The sequence below is a fragment of the Pleurodeles waltl genome, chromosome 9 (assembly GCF_031143425.1).
Source record: "Pleurodeles waltl isolate 20211129_DDA chromosome 9, aPleWal1.hap1.20221129, whole genome shotgun sequence".
Lineage (NCBI taxonomy): Eukaryota > Metazoa > Chordata > Amphibia > Caudata > Salamandridae > Pleurodeles > Pleurodeles waltl.
This window is the reverse complement of record NC_090448.1, coordinates 974,050,973-974,075,258: the sequence shown is the minus strand read 5'-3', so window position 1 is coordinate 974,075,258 and position 24,286 is coordinate 974,050,973. Positions and strand designations below refer to the sequence as shown.

Genomic DNA, 24,286 nt, shown 5'->3' with positions numbered 1-24,286 from the left:
GCCCAGTCCCAGAGAGTGTATGCCTATATATTTAATTGCTTTCCATATTAGTTTCAGCAAACCTATGTTTAAGTCTTGTCCTTATGAGGAACAATGCACAAAGTGGTTTGCAAGTTCTAATTGTATCGAGCAGCTTTTCCTTGGGGAAGGCGGGCAAGTCCAATTCTCCTTGAATGGCGCTTGATTTCACCACTTTTGGGTGCCATTAAAACCGGACTGACTCTGGCAGGAGCAGCTCAGGAGCCCACATACTGGAGGACTGAATGTCTGTGGGCATGTGACAGGACACAAAGAGAAAATCTTGTGTTTGAACTGGGAATGGACTTCTTGTCCACAAGGGACAAGCGACTATTCAGCCTTGTGAAACTGTGTGCAATAAACATGTAAAGACTTGAACTGATCATGCAGCAGCAGGACTTGCTTTCAAAGGTAACTGACTTCCCAGCACTAAACTAAACCAAATGGTAATTCCTCTACCATTTCTGTTACTCTCCATATTAATTCATATGTTAAACTGTAAATAAAGCGTGTCCATTTTTTTTACATGCGCTGTCTTTGGAGTGGGATATTTGAATGTCTTTGTGAAAATCCTCAAAAAATTCAATCTGAACTATCTCAGTATGCATGGTTCACACAACTCACCAACAAACTGTTATTGTTTTTAGGCTGCCCACTATGGAACCAGAGGGTCTGAGAAATAAGACCTCCTGCTTGGTGGAGCAGAGGTTAATGAGTGCAGAATTCAATACCTCTACTAACACAGTAATTACATCTGCGCCTGGACCTACAGAGTGCAAGAGGCAGCCTTCATCTTAGTCAAGCCAGGTGCAGTTAAGCTGCACTTTTAAGGAATAAGCATACTATCTGCCTACCATATGTTTTTTCAGATATATCCGGTTTCATTAAATCTAATTACAGACAAATGTAGTGCTGACCCTGAATAAATTAATACCACCAAGCCTTTCTTGAGAAAAACAAAGCTTGGCACTTGAAGAGTGCTAGGGGATTTTTCTTCTCTTGATGGGGAACTCATTCACCTTTCTTCTTCAATTAATTCCTACTCTGTAGTATCATTAGTAGTTAAACAAACATCTGCAACTTACCAATAACATTCAGTTTATTCAATCAATCAATCAATCAATCAGGGATTTATAGAGCGCACTACCCGGTAAGGTCTCAAGGCGCTAGGGGGGGAGGAGAGCTACTGGTCGAAAAGCCAAGTCTTGAGGTGTTTCCTGAAGGATAGGAAGTCTTAGATCAGGCGGAGGTGGAGCGGTAGGGAGTTCCAGGTCTTTGCGGCAAGGTGAGAGAATGATCTTCCTCCGGCGGTCGTGCAACGGATGCAAGGAACGTAGACGAGGGCGTGATTGGCGGAGCGAAGGTTGCGGGTGGGGGTGTGAAAGGTGAGTCTGTTGTTGAGGTAGGCGGGACCTGTGTTGTGGAGGGCCTTGTGTGCGTGGATGAGGATTTTGAAGGCGATCCTCTTTGATACTGGTAGCCAGTGTAGGTCTCTGAGGTGGGGTGAGATGTGGTTGCAGCGTGGGATGAGGTGGGCGGATGCGTTCTGGATTCTTTGCAGCTTTGTTTGCAGTTTGTTTGTTATTCCTGCATATAGGGCGTTTCAGTAATCCAATCGGCTACTGACCAAGGTGTGGGTGACGGTTTTCCTGGTTTCGATGGGTATCCATTTGAAGATTTTGCGGAGCAGGCGGAGGGTGTTGTAGCAAGAAGAGGAGATGGTATTGACCTGCTGAGTGTGGAATCCAAGATGAAGCCCAAGTTGCGTGCGTGAGTGGTGGGTGAGGGTGCGGATCCTAGGGAGGTGAGCCACCAGGAGTCGTTCCAAGCTGAGGGGTTGGTGCCAAAGATGAGTAATTCTGTCTTGTCTGTGTTTAACCTGAGATGGCTTGATTCCATCCAGCTGGCGATGGCGTGGAGTCCGTTGTGGAGTTTGTCCTTTGCCGTTCCGGGGGGCTTTCGTGAGGGAGATGATGAGCTGAGTGTTGTCAGCGTAGGAGTCTATGTTGATGTGCTGTGTTCGTGCAATGTTGCTGACGGGGGCCATGTACACGTTGAAAAGTGTGGCACTAAGCGATGATCCTTGAGGGACACCACCGGTGATATTAGAGGCTTCTGACAGGAACGGCGGGAGGCGGACTCTCTGGGTCCTGTTCGTGAGAAATGACGAGATCCAGTCCAGTGCTTTGTTGCGGATTCCATCGTTGTGGAGGTGTGTGCGGAGAGTGTGATGACATACCGTGTCGAAAGCTGCGGAGCGGTCCACGAGGATGAGTGCTGCTGTTTCTCCTTTGTCGAGCATGGTCCTGATGTCGTCTGTGGCAGCAATGAGTGCGGTCTCGGTACTGTGGTTTTTGCGGAATCCGGATTGGGAGGTGTTGAGTGCCTTGTTGTCTTCCAGGAACCGGGATAGTTGATTGTTCACGATTTTTTCGATGACTTTGGCTGGGAAGGGGAGGAGGGAGATCGGTCGGTAGTTCTTGGGGTCGTCAGGGTCTGCCTTTGGTTTCTTTACCAAGGCGTTGATTTCTGCGTGCTTCCATCTCTCTGGGAAGGTCGCTGATTCGAAGGAACTGTTGATGGTGTGGCAGAGATGGGGGGCGATGATGGTGTTAGCTTTGTTGAAGATGTGGTGTGGGCACGGGTCCGATGGTGATCTGGAGTGGATGGTGGTCATGGTGCTCGCAGTGTCTTCTGTGTTGACCGGGGTCCAGGTGTGGAGGAGGTGGGTGTTGCTTGGAGCGTAGGGTTCGAGGGTGCTTGTAGGTAGCTGGTGGGACTGGGAGATGAAGCTGTCGTGGATTTCTTCTATCTTTCGACGGAAGTGGGATGCGAGTGAGTTGCAGAGCTCCTGTGATGGCGGGGGTTCGTTGGAGCTGGCCCTGGGGGTGGATAGCTCTTTTATGATGCCGAAGAGTTCTTTGCTGTTGTGAGCGTTGGTGTCGATGCGGTTTTTGAAGTGGGTCCTTTTGGCGGTGCGTATAATTTGGTGATGTCTGCGTAGGGCCTCCTTGAAGGTGATGCGATTGGAGATGGCAGGATCATGGCGCTAGCTTTTTTCCATTCTGCGGCATCGTCGTTTGGATTCCTGAAGATCTGGTGTGAACCAGCTGGCCTTGATTATGTGCGGGGTGTTTGGATGTTTTTTGAGTGGTGCGAGGGGGTTGGCGCAGTCTTCTACCCAGTGGTGCAGGTTGGTGGTGGCTGTGTTGGGGTCTGAGGTCCTGGAGGGGTGGGGGGGAGGTCTGGGGGAGGGTGGAAGTCAGTTGGTACGTGGATATTTTGCTCCAGTTATGTCGGGAGGTTGTGTGCGGTGGTGGTGAGTGACTGGTTTCTGGTAGGAGAAATGGATGCATCGGTGGTCTGTCCAGTAGAGTTCAGTGGTGTGGCTGTAGAAGACGGGGTTGATGGTTGAGAAGATGGGATCGAGTGTGTGGCCTGCTGAGTGGGTTGGTGAAGTGACAAGTTGCTTGAGGCGGAGGTTGGCGAGGTTGTCGATTAGGTTGGTGGTGTTGGTACCGTTGTTATTCTCCAGGTGGAAGTTCAGGTCGCCTAGGAGGATGTAGTCCATTGAGGCGAGGGCTTTGAGAGTTTAAGGATGGTCTATTAAAATCCTGCCTCTTCAACACCAGCTTCAAACACTGTTGTTTTTGTTATTGGACTATACATTTGTTTAATTCTCCACTTTATGCCCTAGCATAAACACTTCCTCTTTATTTTTGTTTTGGTGCTGTAGATTCACATCCATATGGTAAAACATGATCATATCTAATTTAGAAAATCTTTGTTAGTTTGACTATTTCTTGTGCCTTTAACATGTGAGCTAAATATTTTATTGGCAGTTCTGTTTTCCCCTTTGTTGGATGAGTAAAGTCCTTAAATTCCCCCACTCGCATGACTTGATGTCTGCTGCATGCAAATGCGTCTATTGATTCTTTTTAGATCTGGCATTAGCCAAGATGTTTTGACTTTAATAAAATTATATGTATGATATACTTACTTTTATGGGCTTTCAGCCAGGCCTCAGCATCCTGGTCCAAAACAGGAGAGAAACTTAGAGAGCTCACGATTTATCGGTTAAACCGTCACTGCACATCTGTGGATGTGCTCCAGGAATTAACTTTCAGACCTACATACTCAACTGGTCATTTTAATAACCCTTTTTTGTCTTTGGACATTGGCGTGACAGATTCTACCTTTTATCTAGTCTAGTAATTTTACTGTAACTTACAAATTCTTGATGGCTGATGCTGGGGGGTTTATTCTACCACTTAAATCTACTAAACTTAAAAACGTATAGAGACTTGCAAAGGTGAACCAATTAGGTACTGTTCACTAAGACCAAATAGACACCCATTTTCCCATTTTATCCCTTGATCCATATGCGTATTTGTCAATTGCCATTGCTCCATTGCCTATGCACCTAACCTGCTGTCTTTTAAAAGTCATCACTGTCACTATGTAATATCAACTAAGCACATGCTTTTTGGTTTAACTTCAAGTTTTTGTAACTATCACACAGAATCTCACATGAAGCTCGAATGTTGCTTTAACCCATTTGCCGGAGCCCTGTGGAAGAGACAATTCTAAAATTTCCAAATTGCGAAAGCTAGGAAACAGGACCCAGCTAACCACATTTTCCTATCTTTTGATGTTTCAAAAGAAAGTTTAAAAATGAAGAGGGCAGGTACCTCGCACTCTGCTGTCTCATCGTCCATTGTCCCTTCGTTTACAATCAGCAAGAATCTGGCCTCCAACTTTTTTTTTATTAAAAGTGGTGGCAGTAATGCAGACATAAACAATTTCTTTCAACCCTCACAATGACTTATTTTGCTCTTGGACACTCGATTCACTTAGCCCCCTAATTTTGCAATAGTGAACCTCTGTATTGGTCTGAGTTAGATACTCTTTTGCTCCACCATGTTATTGTTCTCAGACGCTTGCAGTAGCTTGGCCACATTCCAGTTCATCATCATGCCTCTCTTGATAAAGGACCACGTTATACAAATCAGTGCTGACTGCTCCTCAAGGGAACAGTTTGTCCAAACTGCCAGGCAATGAGACCTAGGTAGGTCTATGGTTCCTTGTGTTACCCTCTAGCAGGGATCTGGCCTCGCAGTTCCGACTGTACTGTTACTGCTGCAGCAGGACCAAGACTAATTTCCATATAGGAAGTCTCTGTCTATAATGGCACAGCAGGTGAAAAGCAATGATCTGAAATGAGGCCCAGATCAGTCACCAGTGGCTGAGATTAATTCAAGCATTCTTTCCATCAACCTGTTTTTTTCAGTCAGTTAAGGAAACACCATCACTTCTACCCTGGTCCGCATTGGCTTATGATCCAGAAACAAACCTTCAAAACGATTTGCCTGATACACAGAGCCTTCAGTAATGATCCAGGTTTCCTTAAGTGTACACTTCATGAGTACCTGTCTAATTAATGCCTCTGATTTTTAACCAGTGGTCAACTTATTATCCGACTGTGTTCTATGGAACCAGCATAGTGCAGCAGTCGAGCCTTCTCACTCATGGAATGCCTTCTTTCTCCCTCTGAACCAAATGTGTACATGGCAGGTTCCTAGAAGGTGTGTAAAGCGTTTTTTCAACAAATAACTTCCAGTTCAATCACTAATTGCGCTACAGCCAGATGTATCAAAGGGTTTTACCCATTCCCAGTCTATGGAAAAATGTGTTGTACATAAAAGCTTCTAGTTCCTTATTTCAATCAGCACCTGTAAACCTCTCCAGGTAACAGGAAAACTGCCCATTTCACCTTCGGAGGCGCACAACATCATTAACCGAATTGTCATTCATATATAACATAACAACATAAAATGGCAATGTATGTAGTCATAATTTAATTAATTGGCTTTAATAATGTATGTTTTTAATTCAATATTTAAATTATTAATTTAAATTGAGCCTAGTTTCACACTTGCAATCTCAAAAAGAAGTGACTTACCTTTCGTAATGCTCTTTCTAGTAGAGACTCAGGGGCCTGATTTAGATTTCAGCAAATGGGTTACTGCATCACAAAGGTGAGGGATATACTGTCTGTCGAAATATAAATCCCTTTAGTTCCTATTGGTTTTATATTTGGGCAGACAGGATATCCATCACCGTTGTGACAAAGTAACCAATCTGCCGAAATCTAAATCAGACCCTTCATCTAGATCCAGATTGCTCAAATTTTGAATATTTCCCAGGCGTCAGACTGGATCTGGAAACTTTTCGGCAATGGCTCTCTGTGCCAGAAGGTGGCACCTTGTAGCTCTACACTGGCGCATTCCAATCTGGAACGAACGTGCCTGGTCTTTATAGGTACCACTCCTGTGCGCTGACATCAGTTGCTTTCAAGACTGTCTGTGCCCCAGATGCCGAACCCTAAAAGCAAAATAGTAGACACTGTGCAGATTCCTAGACTTGAAATCTTTTTAATGGTGAGAGTCCAATCACAGAATAGGGAGGGTCAGTGAGGAATCTGTGAATTGATAGCTTCTATGAGAAATAGCGTTACCGTCGTAAGTTACTTGTTCTTCTGACAGAGATTCTAGCTGCATACACCTTTTGAATAGATACCAAAGCAATGCCTATTTGGAGGTTGGTCTGTGAATGGAGTCAAACCAGAACATCCTGCAGGACAGAGGAGGCAGAATGCCCTTCTTAACAAACCTAACTCTCTAGACAATAGTATTTTGTGAATGCATGGCAATAGTATTTTGTGAGTACATAGCCACCGGGCAAATGTCTAGGATAAGGACTCCTTGTGCCAACGTAGGCTGTGGGACTGGTAGAATAGGCCTGGTAGAATGAGCATGCGTTACATCCCCAGGCTACTTTTTTGCCAGTGCATAGCAAATCTTAATGAAAACCACAATTTAGCAGCAGATGGTTCTCTTGTTCACTGCCTTGCCTTTTTTCACTACAGGGAACACCAAAAACAACTGATCGTCCATCCGTTGGTCTTTGTAACGATCTCTGTAGAAGCTCTGTGCTCTCTCTCGGAGACCAAGGAATGGAGTCTCTCCTCCTCCTTAGAAAGTGAGGCGAAGCATAGAACATGGGCAGGACAATGGTTTGACCGACACTGAAAGGCATCACAACATTCGGCTGACAGGGTGCCAGAATCAACACAAAGAGCCTGAAGCTCACTCGCACGCCAAGCCGATGAGGAACGCAGTCTTGATAAAAAGGAGCTGCAAAGGGAAAGTGTGTAACTGGTCGAAAGGAGTGCGCATCAGATAAGTCAGGTCTCATTGGGGCATGACAAAAGAAGGTGCAAACGCTTCAGCCCTTTAAAAAATCACATCACAACCAGTGACTTAAACAAAGAAGGCTGATCTGGCAACGGTAAAAAGACAGAAACGGCCAAAAGATAAACCCTTAACTGTGCCCAAAACAACGCCTTGCAAGGCAAAAGATAGAACAAATAACATGACGTTAGGTACCTTGGTCTGGAGGGGGTCAATATGGAGTGTACCTCATCAAGCCACAAATCTGTCCCAATGACAGGCATATTCAGTTTTTCGTAGCAGGGGGCCTGCCAAGATGACATCAGCCACCCCTGGAAAGTCGAATGTGTTTGTCTGTCGTAGCTCAACCCTCAAGCATGAAGGTTGAGCACGTGTGGGTCCTGGGGGCAGGACCCTGCTATTTTGCTGAGACACTATGGGGGTCATTCCGACCCTGGCGGTCCATGACCGCCGGGGACCGCGGAAGCTCCGCCAACAGGCTGGCGGTGTTTCCCGCCCGGTTTCCCCCTGGCCCAAGGAATCCGCCATGGCGGCGCTGCTTGCAGCACCGCCATGGGGATTCCGACCCCCTTCCCGCCATCCTGGTCCTGGCGGTAAATACCGCCAGGAACAGGATGGCGGGAACGGGTGTCGTGGGGCCCTGGGGGCCCCTGCACTGCCCATGCCACTGGCATGGGCAGTGCAGGGGCCCCCTCACAGGGCCCCATAATGATTTTCAGTGTCTGCAAAGCAGACACTGAAAATCGCGACGGGTGCCATTGCACCCGTCGCACACCAGCAACTCCGCCGGCTCCATTCGGAGCCGGCTTCATCGTTGCTGGGGCTTTCCCGCTGGGCCGGCGGGCGGCCTTCTGGCGGTCGCCCGCCGGCCCAGCGGGAAAGTCAGAATGACCGCCGCGGTCATTTGACCGCGGTACGGTCTTTTGGCGGTGCCCGCCGGGGTCGGAATGACCCCCTATGTCCTTCCAGATGGGCACCCTGGTTGGAAGACATAAGCTCAAGCCCAGGAGTTCTGAATACCAGACACACCATGCCAAATCCGTAGCCACTATGACTGACTAGCGCCCAGTCTGTCCTGATCTAGAAAACTCTAGTAGGAGTGCTATCAGTGGAAAGGCATACAGGAGTACCAAGTTCTACTCAAGGCAGAACACGTCTCAAAGCAAGAGGTGTCTTGGAAACTCCAATGTGCTGAAGTACTGACATTGTGAGCTCTTTGTGGATGCAAAATGATTAAGACAAGTTACACCGATTTGCAGAAGAAACTTTGCACCACCTACAGGTGTAATTGCCATTTGTGATCTGCTAGGCGTTGATGGCTAAGCTCATGTGCACTGGCATTTAATGATCGTTCCCCGGGGGTTCCGCACCAGAAAATGTTTAGTGGTCTAACCATTGCCAGAGGCTGAAGTCCTTCTGGCACAAGGTATGTGACCCCACCCCATCCTGTTTGTTGCTGTAGCTTATGGTGCTGGTGTTAACTATGAGCAACTGTATCAGCCATTCCTTGATGGACAACGGGCAGGCTTTTATGGCTATGCAGATGGACGCCAGCTCCAGAAAGTTGATGAGGACCAGGGATTTTGCTGGAGACCAGAAGATTCTGAGCTCCACCTCTCCCAAATGGCCACCCCAACCCAGAAGCACTATACCAGTCTGCACTGTCAGCTCTGGGTGGGGAAGGTAGATTAAGGTCCAGTAACCACCACTGCAGATCTTTTGCAGTCTCCTTCAAAACTAGAACGTGGGCGGAGAAGTCCTCTCAATGTTGATTCCACTGGAACTTCAAGTCACACTGCTGAGCCTACATATGCCACCTGGCGTGCTCGACCCACAGGATGCAGGTGGTCATCAGTCCCAGCAGCCTCGAGAGTCGACCTCACTGAAATCTAGGACGGAGGATGAAAGATCGGGATCATAGCCTGAAAATACATGACTCTTTTTCCCGGGGAAAGGCATGGAACTGAACCTTGTCCAGAATGGCTCAGATGAAGGGGAGAGTCTGAGAAGGAGTCTGTTGTGACTTCCTTGAAATGGGGGTCCATAAGTACCTGCTGGATATCATGATTAGACTTCACAATAATAACTATGCGCAAGTTAGATGCACCCAATTGGGTGAACAGTCTGATCGATTCCCTATCAATAGATGAGTCAGGCAGGGTTGTGTTCTCGCCCCTCACACTGTTCACATAGTACATCAATGATTTAGTATCTTATTTAGATGAATGTGACAATTCTGCACCAAGCCTGGCAAACATTAGGGTTCCCACTCTGTTTGTAGACGACACACTACTGCTTTCCAAACCACCTGTGAACCTCCAAAAACCATTAGGTTGATTCTAATGTGTTTGTAAGCAGGGGGGGTTTGAAGATCAATATATGGAAAACTAAGTACATGGTCTTAAGCCCATTCCATTCCACTAGATCGAATCCAACATTAAAGGGGATACCGTTGGAGCAAGTGCACACCTTTGACTATCTGGAGGTTACAGAACACAGCTTGAAGGGGCACACCCACATAACTTATCATATGCTTAAAATGGAACAAAGAACTAGGGCAATAGCAAAAATGATATAAGGCACACAGTTTCATCCCATTACTCCGGCAATTCAGATTTACAATCACCAGGCACTAGAAGCAGCTCTTTACAGCACAGAATTGTGGGGTCATAGAGACGCGACTGCTTTAGTAATAGCCGATAATAGACTTATGCACCAATTAACTGGCCCCCTTTTAGTAACCCCTGCTCCCTCTCAGATTAGATCTGGGGCTCAGATTAATCTCTGATAAGATACGAGTGAGACCCATCTTATATTGGAGAAGAATTTGGGCTACCCCTGTACTGTGCTCCTAATGCCAAGGTTTAGAAAAATACTATGCATTCCTGGCTCAGTGAATCTCAAAGATGACAGAAGGTTTGCCCTAACCTGGAGTTGGTTGATGACTGCCTGGAGCGATCCCGCCTTCAACAGCTTGGCATCAAGGTACGGGAATAATGGCAACACTGAACACAGAAGGTGTACTGCCACCACCGCTATCATTTTTGTAAATACCTTAAGAGGCGCTAGTGAGACCAAAAGGGAGCACACTGAACTAAAAAATCTCCTCTCTCACCACAAACCAGAGGTTGCACTGATGGGCTGAAAGACTGAGAATATGGAAACAGGCGTCCTGCTTCCATCCTGTCTCCAGGGTCGAGGGCAGACAAAACCCAGGCCAGGGTAAGCATTTTGTATTTCTCCTTCCGGAGAAAGGTATTGAGAGGGCACAGATCGAGAATAGGTCAAAGACTTCTGGCCTTTTTAGGCTCCAGAAAGTAGCAGGAATAACAGCCATGTCCCACTTCTGGCACCAGCAACCTTTCAATAGCCTCTTTGGCCAAGAAAGCTTGCATTTCCTGCCACAAAATGCAGAGGTAACTGTTGCAGACAGACGAAAAGGAGAGCCAGATCTGGTCTGGTGGCGCAAAAAGAAAGAAACTCAAGTCAGCTGATATAAGCCCTGTTAAAAACTGTGATATTGGTTGAATGGGGTGGGAGCTCTGGTCCAGAAGCACATACAATTCTAGTCAGGGTAAGGCACAAGCAAACCCCAAATTAACCAGTGCTCATTCCCCTGATATCTTTGCACACAGCTGTCACGCTTATATTAGAGGCAACATCTAAAGTATTTGTGCAACACTTTAAACAGTAAAACTGTGAAAACACCACACAAAAAGTATCCACCACCAGGTTAGAAAAGTACAGCAAAATGTAATAAAAAAAGCAAGACCAAAACAACAAAAATCCAATCAGTAGGACTGGAGATATGATTTTTTATGAATGGCAATATAGCTTAAAAGCAGAAAGTGCCAACTATGGTTATCTGGTCGCATTGGACCGGGTCAAAGTCAAATGTTCAGGCTGACCGTGATGGAGTGCGGGATGGATACAGTCCGAGCTTAGTCCCACTGAAGGTTTTGTGCAAGAGTCCTGTTCGCATTGGAGAGGGTCGCAGGGAGCAAGAAGAGCGTTGATGGAGGTGGTCGGTGAGGCACAAGGACAGGCGTGGCGTTCCGAATGGGCGGCCTAGTGCCTCGCAGTGGCGAACCTCCACGGGCGAACAATGCTCGCTGTGCAAAGAACTGGGCTGGTGGCGGCTCATGCAGCATTTTGGTGTGAGTGGCGTGGTTCCGGTGAAAACGGCCCGGTTCACAGCTGCGAAGAGGCCAAAAGCTTGATTTAAGGAGGCCGTGAGCCACACCAATAGTCTAGGACCTGACGGGCAACTCTAGGGAGTTAGGAACTTGTTGCATCTGGGTCCAGGAGTTGTTGAGGCGCTTTTTATGTCCCACAAGGCCAGCAGGCTATCCCTTTGAGTCACTCTGGGGTCAAGATGAAGTTGCAGGTTCTTCTTCCCCATGCAAAAGGGTGGCAGGTCAGCACAGCAGGGCAGCAGTTCCTTTAGAGCAGAAGTCCAGCAGAGTGACAGTCCTAGTAGCAGCACAGCAGTCCTTCTTCCTGGCAGAATATCCACAGGTCCAGAAGTGTACTGAAGGGGTGGTGTCCGAGTTCCTTCTGTTATATACTCATGCCCGGGTTCTGGAAGGTGGGAGAAGCTTTCAGCCAATGGCTATGAAGTGCATTGAATTTCCTGCCTGCCCTGGCTCCAAGCTGGCTGAAGGGACAATGCAGGGTCTTTAGGTCCTTTGTATGAAGATAGAGCACAGGCTATTTAAGTGGGGCCTACCCCACCATCCTGCCAACAGATGGCCCACTCATGCACATCTACTCCCTCTATTGTGTGACTCTCTGGGACACATTCACAAATTCTGTCAGTTACGCCCAGTCACGTGAACCAGGCCATGCTATAGGCACCAAATGGCTAGTAGAAAAATGCCAACTTTATAAAAGTGTCACTTTTAAAATTGTGATCAAAAACCCGACTTCACCACTGAATGGGCTTTTCACCCTAATTCCAAAGACACCAAACATGACCTAATTATCCCTTCCAATTGGAAATTACATTTATAATATGAAACAAGGTGACTCCAATGTTATACTACTGTAGAGACAGGCATTGCAGTAGTGAAAAACAAATGTAAGAATTTCTCACTAACAGGACACGTAAAACTTAAAAGTACCTGACCAACTTTTTCAATACATTGCTGTGCCACTGGATTCAAGCTAGTGTGGCTGATGAGGGATGATACTCCAAAACCGGTTCCAGGATCGTTGTTTCCAGGCCAAGGAGGACCTGGCCTGGCAGTTCAGGCTGGACTGTTCCCATGGGGAGCAGTGTCAAGACTGATTTCAATATGGCTGGGTCCAAACTGGGGTGGCACGATGAGCAAAAGAACAATGGACTTAACCCAGGTCTGTGACACGGGGTGAGCATTTGAAAAGTTTCAGCACTCCGTCCATCATCTTTTTGTGTTACTAAATGGTTGATTTTGCCAGGTAGAAATGGTAGTTTAAAACTTCACACACGGGCTCTGCAATGGAAGGCCTGAGACATGTTTAATGAGCAACTTAAGTGGGTAGCACAATCAGTGCTGCAGGCCCACTAGTACCATTTAATTTACAGGCCCTGGCTACATGTAGGGCCACTTTACTAGGGACTTAAAGTTAAATTAAATATGCCAATTGGGTAGAAGCCAATGTAACATGTTTTAGAGCAAGAGCACAAGCTTTTTAGCACTGTTTAGCAGTGATAAAGTGCCCAGAGTCCTGCGGCCAACAAAAATAGGTTTAGCAAAAATGGATGAGGAGAGGCAAAAAGTCTGGGGGAAGACCACCCTAATGCTGACAGGTCTAACAAGCCCCACACATCATTTCCTGAGCAGAATGGCCACATTGCGGAGCCGCAAGGAGCCACCTTCAACATGCAGAGTTACTGCTTATAAGGTTCCAGATCCAGTCTGATGTCGGGTGAATATTTAAAAGGTGTGGAATCTGCAGCTAGAACTCTCTATCAGAAACAACTGCACAATACAGTTATTTTCCAGTTAAACAGTATGCATTTTTAAGACCAGCACCTTACATTTTTTAAAGATTGTATCATCATGTTTGCAAAATATGAGATGTTACTGTCATAGTACTCAATTCATCATGGGCAGGAAGTAAAGATTTATCCATGCATATGGTTTATAAGCAACAACCACTAATAACATATTCATATAATAGATGAACTGAACAACTTGAGATCTGGTTAACCATTTTGAGACAAGCACCAAGCTTAAGTGAAATTAGGGTTTGAAGGAAATGTCAGTGAAAGTATTCCAAGGGTGCAAAATTCCAGTCTTTTATCACAAGGGTGCTCCTACCTGAACTGGGGCGCCATTCCTTTGCAGGATCTCCACCACTCGATGGAAGCCAATGGGGGCTCTCTTCTTTGCATAACCGAGCCAGTTCTGAAATGACAAAAGGGGCGGAGTATTGCATGATCAGACTACTATGGCAAAATAACACTTGAATTCCTCGTGCATGCAGTGGATACAGAAATAAATAAACACTTGGTTTGGCATATTTGCTTCTGTAGTGGGCTACATTTCTAGGAAGACAATAGTTTATTTGGGTTCAATTAAAGAAGATAAATCTTAATTCTAAGACAAATGAAATGGCCCAGTAAAACTCAAAATTCATATACATACAGAAAATAACACTGTAAATGGTTATGAAAAAAGGACACACGAATATCAGCATAGCTATACTAAAATATACATGCATCAGAATCTGATTGATTAAAAACCACTGCACAATAGAGTAAAATACAATGTGGTGCTCATGTCTGGAGACACTGAGCTAGACGTTTGGACAACTGACAGTTAAAAGGAACTGGTACTTTGCTACCAGCAGTGCTGAACATTATTATAGAGGGTACAGTTTCCGGAGGAGGGTTAAGTTTTCTCTTTGCATGGTTGCAAAAACTAAATACAACTGGAGGACACTGGCCATTCTTATGACTGGCCTGGTGGGGGATGAGCTATTTATCGGTCTTGAAAAAGACCAATACCCCAAGGATTGCTATTTATCAGGCCTGATAAATAACTGCCATCACGAGGCTTCCCCAGTCAGATGTGTAATAACATGCAGATACTGGTGCTTGCTGCACCAATATCTGCATGAACTGATACTCAGCAGTCACTGCCCCAGTACATTTGAGCAAAGTGGACCTGCTAAAATTCACATAGAACAAATTTGGGCAATAGAGTAATTACTCCTAAACTCTTGATTCTGATCCCTGTGCAAACATGTGAGCAGTGGCCCATCTTAATAAGGGCCAATGGCTACAAATATGGCCACTGAGTTTAGAGATGCAGATGCGGTGTTCCAAAAATAACGCTAATGCTATTAGAAAATAATGATTTTACACAATTTTCTCCCTTGCTAAATGAATTCTTGAAAACTGGCCAGAGTCACAGCTGGTGTCATTTTACCAGAACTAAATGGTTATCACAACAGTCTTCATGTGCTTTTTGATTCCCTGATGGCAACCAACAACTTTTGACATTGTTAATGACATAATGAAAAGTGGTATTAGACAGCCTATAACTTCAAGGAAATCACAAGAAATTGATAACAATTGTTATCACAACGGTTCAATTAATAAATAACTTCAAAGTATCACAGCTGGTGATCAAATGTAGATGGGGGGTTGCAAGTGAGGACTGTGAGGGGGAATTGGGCGATGTCACCAACATATGGCGAACCCAAAGTGATGTCCCACCACTGACTGCTCTACCACTGAATGCCTCTCCACTATTTCTTGCTGGGTTTTGCAGAAGAGTGCACAAAAACACACACTGGGTAAGACGGATTAGTTACTTACCTGTAAATCCTAGTTCTCTTCCAGGGGTATCCTCATCAAAGTCATAAACATTGAATATTCCCGCCCTTGTGCGGGGACCCCGGAGCATATATATATAAAATACATACATATTATCATGTGTAAAACAGCAATGCAGGCTATAATCATAAATAGGCTAAAATGCTTTATTTCTATGCAAGTTTTTTTTTTTTTTTTTTTTTATATTATAAAATCACAATAGATCATAAATATCTACCTAAGCCCCAAAAGCTGGACTTAGGGAAGTAAACAGCAGTAAATATCAGAGAAAATAGAAAAAAACCACATTGAAAAACAATGAAGCATTCTTAGCCAATAGGCTGCATGCAGGTTAACACAGGAGAACCATAAAAACTTTGGCACCGTGCCTTTAAGACCCTGAGCACCTCCAGTATCCCACCATGCCTCAGGGGTGAAGGGAAGGTGACAGTTGGTTCACAGTTAGGTCAGTACTTTTTTACGGTGACAATCTGTGTAACTGATCAGAAAGATAATCTGTCCTGCACTTCTAGGAGACTTAAGTCCGGGGAGGAGGGTGGGTTGTTTATGACTTTGATGAGGATACCCCTGGAAGAGAACTAGGATTTACAGGTAAGTAACTAATCCTTCTCTTCCAGGGGATCCTCATCAATAGTCATAAACATTGAATAGATTAGCAAGCCCATCCCTAAACTCTGCGGACTGTCCGAAAGAAGTGCAGGAAAGAATACATATTCATGCAAATAGATTTCTAAGAGAGGCCTGCCCCACCTGGGCATCCGCTCTTGCATCCGAGTCTAAACAGTAATGCTTAGTAAAGGTATGCACAGACTTCCATGTAGCAGCCTTACAAATCTCGGAAATTGGTACATTGTTAAGGAGGGCAGCAGTAGCCGCTTTTCCCCTTGTGGAATGCGCTTTTGGCCTAGCCAGTAATTGCTTATTAGCCAGTTGGTAAGTGTTAACAATACAAGACACAATCCATCTTGATATAGTTCGTTTAGACGCTGCCTCTCCTGTTCTTAAATGCCCATAATTCAGAAACAAATGGTTAGAATGTCTAATCGGTTTTGTTTTGTCCAAATAGAATTTCAGCACTCTTTTTAAGTCTAAAGAATGCAATGCTTTCTCAGCCGGAGTCTCCGGATTGGGAAAGAAAGTCGGTAAAGATATAGTCTGATTGATATGGAATTCTGACACCACTTTCGGAAGGAAAGATGGGTGAGTTCGCAGAACCACTCTATTATCGTGAAAAACCGTGTACGGTTCTCTGCAAGACAGAGCCTGAATTTCGCTGACCCTCCTCGCTGAAGTAATGGCCACCAAAAAAGCCGTCTTCCACGTAAGGTGCTGTAAAGAGGCCTTGTGGATAGGTTCAAAGGGAGGGCCCATAAGTTTTGACAGGACTACATTCAGTTCCCATGGAGGAGAAGGTCTCCGAATGGGAGGAAAAACCTTTTTCAAGCCTTCTAAAAAATCCTTGACTACAGGTATCGTAAAGAAGGATTCCTGAGAAGGCGACTTACGATACGCTGTAATTGCAGATAAATGAACCTTAATAGAAGATACCTGCAGACCAGACTTCGCCAGATGAAGTAAATAGGATAGTATGACGTCCTCCTGAGCTCGTATGGGATTTATACCTTGTTGAGAGCACCAGATGTAAAATCTCTTCCACTTAAAAGCGTAAGAACGCCGCGTGGAAGGTCGTTTTGACTCTTTCAAGATGCTCATGCACTCCTGTGAGAGCCCTAGGTGCCCATACTGTAGGAATTCAGGAGCCATGCTGTCAAGCTCAGAGAGGGAAGGTTGGGATGTAGGATTCTGCCTTCCATTCTGCTCAGGAGATCCGGTCTGCACGGCAACCTCCTGTGAGGTCTTTCCGATAAGTTGAGTAGGTCCGTGTACCAGAATTGGCGGGGCCATTGTGGCGCTATCAGAATCATTCTGGTTCTGGAGTTGTAAAATTTGTTGATTACTGTCGGTATGAGGGGAATCGGTGGAAAGGCGTAGAGAAATGTCCCTGACCAGTTGATCAACAGGGCATTCCCTTGAGATCCCGGACGGCAGAACCTGGACGCGAAGTCTGGGCATTTTTTGTTTGTTTCGTCTGCAAAGAGATCCAACTGAGGTCGACCCCATTGACCGAAGATGTCCTCGACGACTTCGTCGTGTAGCACCCAGTCGTGCGCGTCTTCCAGATGTCTGCTCAGGAAATCTGCCTCTACGTTTTGCTGACCTGGCAGGTGTACCGCTGTGATAGACATTCCCCTGGCCAGGAGCCAATGCCATATCGTTTGGGATTCTCGAGACAGAGGTAGTGATCTTGTTCCCCCCTGTTTGTTCAGGTAATACATTGTGGTTGTATTGTCTGTCTGAACTAGGATAGATTTCCCCTGAACCAATGGAGAGAAAGATTTGAGAGCCAGATGGACTGCTCTGAGTTCCAGTAGATTTATGTGATAGTTCTTTTCCTTGTCGGACCAAAGACCCTGAGCTTGGAAGGAACCCAGATGAGCACCCCAACCCTGAAGAGACGCATCCGTTACTAGAGTGTCGACTGGAATTGTCTGGTGAAACGGAGAACCTATCGACAGGTGAGGTCTGTGCATCCACCATTGTAGTGATTGAAAAGCCACTGCTGGTAGTCGAACTCTGTCCTCCCAGTGACCAGTCTTTTGGCTCCAATTGTTCTCTAATGCCTCCTGAAGGGGCCTCATGCGTAGCCTGGCATTCGGGACAATGAAGATGCATGAAGCCATGGAGCCCAGAAGCGATGTCACCTGACGAGCTGTAGGTGCATCGGCTGTTAATAGATGTTGACACTTCCTGTGGATTGATAAAAATCGTTCCTCCGAAGGATACACTCTTTGGAGCTCTGTGTTTAGTATCGCTCCCAGGTAGTGGAGGTTTTGTGTTGGAATCAAGGTTGACTTGTCGTGGTTGATTTGAAGACCTAGAGACTCGAAAGTTCTTAGAACGATATCTCGATGTTTTCTCGCCTGATCCGGAGATGAGGCCTTCACTAGCCAGTCGTCCAGGTAGGGGTAGACGAATATTTTTTGTCTTCGAAGGTGTGCCGCTACCACTGCTACACATTTTGAAAAGACTCGGGGTGCAGACTTAAGGCCGAATGGAAGGACTCTGAATTGGTAGTGCTGTGACGCTATCTGGAAACGTAAAAATTTCCGATGTTTGGTTGCTATTGGGATGTGAAAATATGCATCCTGTAGGTCGATGGAGCACATCCAGTCTCCCTGATGCAGTTGCGGGACAATCTGGTGAAGGGCTAGCATCCTGAACTTTTGTTTTCTTATGTACTTGTTCAGGAGCCGTAAGTCCAGAATTGGTCTGAAGAGGCCCTGTTGACCTTTTTTCGCCACCAGAAAGTAACGGGAGTACACCCCTTTTCCTTTTTGTGCCGGAGGAACCTTTTCTACAGCTTTCTTTTGTAGGAGTGCGAGAACTTCCTTGCGTAGCAGGCTGAGATGAGAAGGAAAACACCTTGCTGGCGGCAAGTGTGGAGGAGGTTTTTTGAAAAGGAGAGAATAGCCATGTTCGACAATATTGAGCACCCATTTGTCTTTTGTGATTGAGTGCCACTCGCGAAGATGATGCGTAACACTTCCCCCCACCGGAGTGGTGCACAGTGCTGAGGGAAGCAATGCCTCATTGCTTTGATGGTGTCTTTGCTGTAGACTGTTGAGGTCTACTTGACCCTCTGTCTCTTGTGGGTCTACGTGCCTGAAACAGGGGACGTCCCTGTCGTTGTTGTGGCCTTTGAGACCAGTGAGGGGTTTGAACCCTCTGCTGGAATGGTCGTCTGTCATACGGCCTGTACCTCCGCCTGAAGTCTTTTTTACGTTCCAGGCCCACTGCCCTCATCGTGTCGACTTCCGTTTTCATTCGGGCCATCTCTTCATCCGCGTGGGTACCGAACAACGAACTCCCGCTGAATGGGAGGTTCAAAATGCGCTGCTGTGCTTCCTGTTTCAGACCCGTGAGCCGTAGCCAGGAAGACCTCCTAGCGCAGATTCCGTGCGCATACCCATGCGCAGCCAAATCCGCCCCGTCCGCCGCCGCGCTGATGACCTGGTTAGATACTAGGCCCCCTTCCTGCAAGATTTCCTGGAAGTCCTGCCTATCTTCCCTGGGCAACTTTTCTGTAAATCTGTGGAGTGAGTCCCACAGAGAGCGGTCATATCTGCCCAGAAGTGCTGAGGCGCTGGAGACCTTCATAGCAGATGCCGCCGTACCGCACATCTTTCTCCCCAGAGAGTCTAGGTGTCTGCTCTCCTTATCCGGGGGGACTGTGGAAGATGATGCCACAGAGTGTGTTTTTCTGGCTGCGGCTAAGATCACAGAGTCCGGTGGCGGATCCTTCCGCAGGAATAAAGGATCTTGTTCCGGAGCTTTGTATTTCTTTTGAATCCTAGCCGGGGCAGACTTGAGAGTGGCTGGAGACAGAAAAGTGTCCATAGTCGGTTGCAGCAAACCCGGTACTAGTGGCAGCAGTTTTCTCGAGACTGATCTGTGTTGTAGGGTCTCAAAGATAACTGAGGATGAGGTGGCCGGCTCTGGTACCTCAATATTTAGCTTCTGCGCTCCCCTTAGAAGAACCTCATTAAAAGTGGTGATATCATCCACCGGGGAAATCCTAGCAGGTGGAGAATCTGTGAGTGTGGGGGAGTAGCGCCCCACAGACGATCCTGAAGAAGACCAAGAAGGTGATCTTCTGCGTGGTGTTCGTGACCTGGTTCTCCTTCGGGAACGGGACCTGCTCCGAGAGGCTGTAGCAGAGTGTGCAGGTCTTGTGGTCGGCTGACGAGAAGCAGAACGAGCCCGTCCTGCTCTAGCTGTAGGCGATGGCGTTCTCGGTAATGAGGCAGTAGGAGAATACATCCTCGAGTATTGTGAATCCGGGGATGCTGTGATGGGAGAAACATGCCCCGATGCTCTGGAATGGGATGATGCACTCCTTATAGAGACCACCAGTGAGGGAGCTTTGTCCGCTGGCTCTACTGCCTGTGACACAGCTGAAGGTTGTATCGACGTCGATTGTATCCTCGACGTCGAAGGTTGCGATGGCTGGTCTGCTCTCGACGTCGAAGGTCTTGACGTCGGAGGTCTTGCCGTCGAGTGTCTTGACGCCGATCGCCTATCACGGGACCTGGACCTACTCGCCGTCGTGTGTCTCGACGGTGAGTGGCGAGTGGTCGACGGCGGATGTTCATGCCGTCGAGGTGTTTTTGGTGTCGTGTCCTTCGACGCCAAGGGGTGAGACGTTCTCAACGGCGAACGGGAGCGCCGGAGATGACTCGACGCCGAACGGCGGCCTGCCGTCGACGGAGATGTACCCCTGTGTCCATGCTTCGACGTTTTGTCCCTCGACGTCGGTCTGGTCGCCGTCGACGGCGATCTATGCCGGTGAGACGGTGGTGCCGATGACGTCGATGGAGAACAAACAGGTACAATCCTACCTGTCGACGTCGATCGGGCCATTCCTTCTGCTGTAGGTCTTGGAAGTGAAGAGGATGTTGACTTTTTCCTCTCCTGAAGCCCATGTAGCCTGATCTTCTCTCTGTCTTTGAGAGTCCTCCTTGACATGTTCTTACAATACTTGCAGGTGTCAGGACAGTGACTCTGTGGCAGGCAGACAATACACAGAGAGTGTGGGTCTGACTGGGCTTTCTTCTTCCCACAAGAGGGACATTTTACAAAAAGAGAAGGCATTTTTCTGTCAGAAAAAACCTTCCTAGCTCAGACAAAGATATTACTTGTCGAGTGAAAAGTGAAAAACGCTTTTTTAAAGAATTTTTCTGAGGAAAACTCAGAAAAACTGAGAGCTCAATGCTCCAGGATCCTCTCAGAAGAAGCCGGAAAAAAGAACTGACCTAACTGTGAACCAACTGTCACCTTCCCTTCACCCCTGAGGCATGGTGGGATACTGGAGGTGCTCAGGGTCTTAAAGGCACGGTGCCAAAGTTTTTATGGTTCTCCTGTGTTAACCTGCATGCAGCCTATTGGCTAAGAATGCTTCATTGTTTTTCAATGTGGTTTTTTTCTATTTTCTCTGATATTTACTGCTGTTTACTTCCCTAAGTCCAGCTTTTGGGGCTTAGGTAGATATTTATGATCTATTGTGATTTTATAATATAAAAAAAAAAAAAAAAAAAAACTTGCATAGAAATAAAGCATTTTAGCCTATTTATGATTATAGCCTGCATTGCTGTTTTACACATGATAATATGTATGTATTTTATATATATATGCTCCGGGGTCCCCGCACAAGGGCGGGAATATTCAATGTTTATGACTTTGATGAGGATCCCCTGGAAGAGAATCTGTATATTACGCATGCTAGGACTGTAAGGCTATTTTGGCCAACAGTGACTTCTAATGATCTCCATGAAACATGTCTTTGTAGAACATTGTTGAGATATGCCTGCCTTTTCAGAGAATCCTGTTAAAAGCTACACTAACATTACTTAATGCCATTATGATGTACTTCTATGTTGAATCATTGAAGTTAAAAGGGGGCTTTGCATTTTCGTACCAAAATATTTTTTGTTTGAAGTGATTCCATAAAAAACACCTTTCAGGATGGGCTGCAGAGTTGTGTGTATTGATTATCAAAGGGAAAGTTTGTTTCCAAAACATAACAAAGTGATTCTTTTTTTCTCTTATTCACACTGATCTTAGCATTTAAATGGTCTGTTTTTTTCCTTGACAGATGAGGCTTCCTAAGACATTTAAAACAGTCCAAGTTTTATAACGATAGTATTTCTAAAGGGGAGATGAGTAACTGCTCCAAAACAAGAAGGTAAGCACAGTACTCACTGGGAATACGCCAGGTCATGCTTTACAAAAGCTAGGCTTCTTACCTTTGTCGTGAGCAAGGTGTCTACAGTATGCCAGTCTTTCAGTTTCGCTCTTGCAGCCAGGGCGGTAAGAACAAACAGCTTTTCTGGAATCTGAAAATAACAGAGAGGATCATCTTTAGGAAAAGCAAATTCATAGCAACCAAACCAGTCTTTGTTATGTCCTATGTCAACTTTATTTTCTCCTGGATAACCTTTCCTGGGTCCCCGCTTCTCCCAAAACACAGATAAAGAGGGAATAGTAACAGTTTCATCTCTCTAATTGGTCATAGGTGGGCAGGCATAGATCAAATATGTGTGACGTGCTTAGAGGTTGGTGCTTCTAGAAAGGCTGCAATGGTTAAATGAAAGGCAGTCTCAGATTAATGGCTAGTTAGGCTAGGAACGAGCGCTATCTCTGCTATAAAGTGATGAAACAGGTGAACCTAAACAGCTGCATCTACAGCATGGCAGGAGTATCACAAATATGTTTTTCGAATTACATTTAGAGTACCTTGCTGGGGAAGCCAAAAGCCAAATTTATTACTAAAGGAAAGGTGATGCACCATAGCTTCCAGGAAAATCCAGAGCTCTGTCAACAATTTGCTGGCAGGGAAGCTGGCATCAAGGCCAACACTTGGGTGCTCCTTATGAGTTTCTCGTAAATACAAAATTCAGCCAGTAACAGAGTTATCTGGAGAATTGGGATTACAAGTTTTGCGGGATCACTGTACATCAAAGAAATCTCTCCATGCAATTTTTTTGCAGGAAAAATCTAGTGAAATATGCAATAAGAAAAGTGCCCAGAATTAGTGAAAACTGTGGACATCCACGCTCAAACACAGATTTCCACAATTATTTTTCCCTCCGACCGCCTCCACTGTTAATACTACTGAACAATATAGGAATTTCATCCCAGAGAAATACCAAATCAGTAGTATCAGTAGTTGCCCATGGAGAAATTCCCAGCTGGTAATTCTGCTACGCTTGTAATGTAAGTGGAATAGTTCCTTGTGAGAGGAGCACGGAGAACAATGGTATCAGCACCTTCAAGTTAGGTCACTTATTGGAGTATGCGCCATATCTTTATGGTCATTTTTCCAACATCTGTAAAACATGAGGGATAGAGATTCCCCTGAAAATAGATATTAAACTATATTCTGACAGATGGCAGTGTTACCTATTAAAATACGCTACATAAGACATTCTTCAAAGACTATGATAATAAATGAAGTTACTCACCAAAAGAGGAGAGAAAACCACCTATAGAGCATGCAACACACTCTCAGTGGTACTGATAAAAAAGAGCTGTATTTACAAGATCAAACTATTCTGTAGATGGATTAGGATTCAGACTTCATACCAATTACTAAAGCTGCCTTTAATCAGCCACATATTCGCCGGGTCAAAACTGTTTAGACAGTATCATTGGTGTTTGCTATAGATGGGGACATTAAGAGCAAAATATACAGAGAAATATGTCTGTCCTTAGCACCCGGTGAATACAGAACGCACCTAAGCTCAATTCTTGATGACAGCATAGCAGAGATTTTTGGAACTACTCCGAGATATGGCCTGAATGGCATTTCTCATTGGCCTTCCAGTTTCAGACTAACGTCCAGTTAGACTGTTTCATTGTCATAACTTTTAGCTGGAAGAATACATTTGGACTACTTGATTTCTACAGATATGTTGTCTTATTTATCAACAGAGCATCCGTTGAGGCTAGCTGATAACTGCCTTTCAATGATAGGGCTCCCTTAACGTTGATGTACTTTTGCAACATTATGAGCATCGGATGTTTAGCCTTCTTCAGATCAAAAATCTCACTAATGACAGACAATTTGTACCATCTTTTTACTAGGAACATCCTGACAGTTTTCCTTGGAGTCCTTATAATGGTTATTTCCTCTTCTGAATGGGCCATTCCTGGCACTGGGATCTTCCTGAGGCTATCTTGCCTTTGGGCCACTCTTGAAGTCGTGTTTCACTTGTCGTTTAAGTCAGAGCCGTATTCTGTTGAAGTTGGAGCCCCTTGTTGTCAAAGATCTTTGACTGTTGAGGTTTTCTCGCCACTGCAATTTTCTTGAACAAAAAAGCCTCTGAGTAGGTTTAGTTTAAAGGAAGCTCACCAATGGGTGTCCACGTCTTTCCCTCACAGTCTACCAACGATCAAAAGACATATCTTAAAACAAAAAGCCCACTGGTGTTACAACATACAAGTGAAAAGCCTGCTGAATGCTGAAATCAGTGGAGAAATTAATGTAAAAAAGGCCTCTTGTGGCTTTATGAAAACAGGTAAATACTCATGGAGAAAACTTACATAATTATAAGCCACAGCTATCAGA

At 45.6% G+C, this 24,286-nt stretch overlaps 1 protein-coding gene across 3 annotated transcripts in view; it reads right to left on the bottom strand.

The window, feature by feature from the left end:
• VIPAS39 (VPS33B interacting protein, apical-basolateral polarity regulator, spe-39 homolog) overlaps positions 1 to 24,286 on the bottom strand; it is a 299,691-nt gene that overhangs the window by 38,923 nt on the left and 236,482 nt on the right. For all 3 annotated transcript variants that reach the window (XM_069208408.1, XM_069208409.1, XM_069208407.1), the window contains 2 exons: positions 21,963 to 22,052; positions 13,577 to 13,663 (listed from right to left, as the gene is read on the bottom strand). In XM_069208408.1, coding sequence (XP_069064509.1) covers positions 13,577 to 13,663; positions 21,963 to 22,052 — 177 coding nt within the window. The remainder of the gene's footprint in view (positions 1 to 13,576; positions 13,664 to 21,962; positions 22,053 to 24,286) is intronic.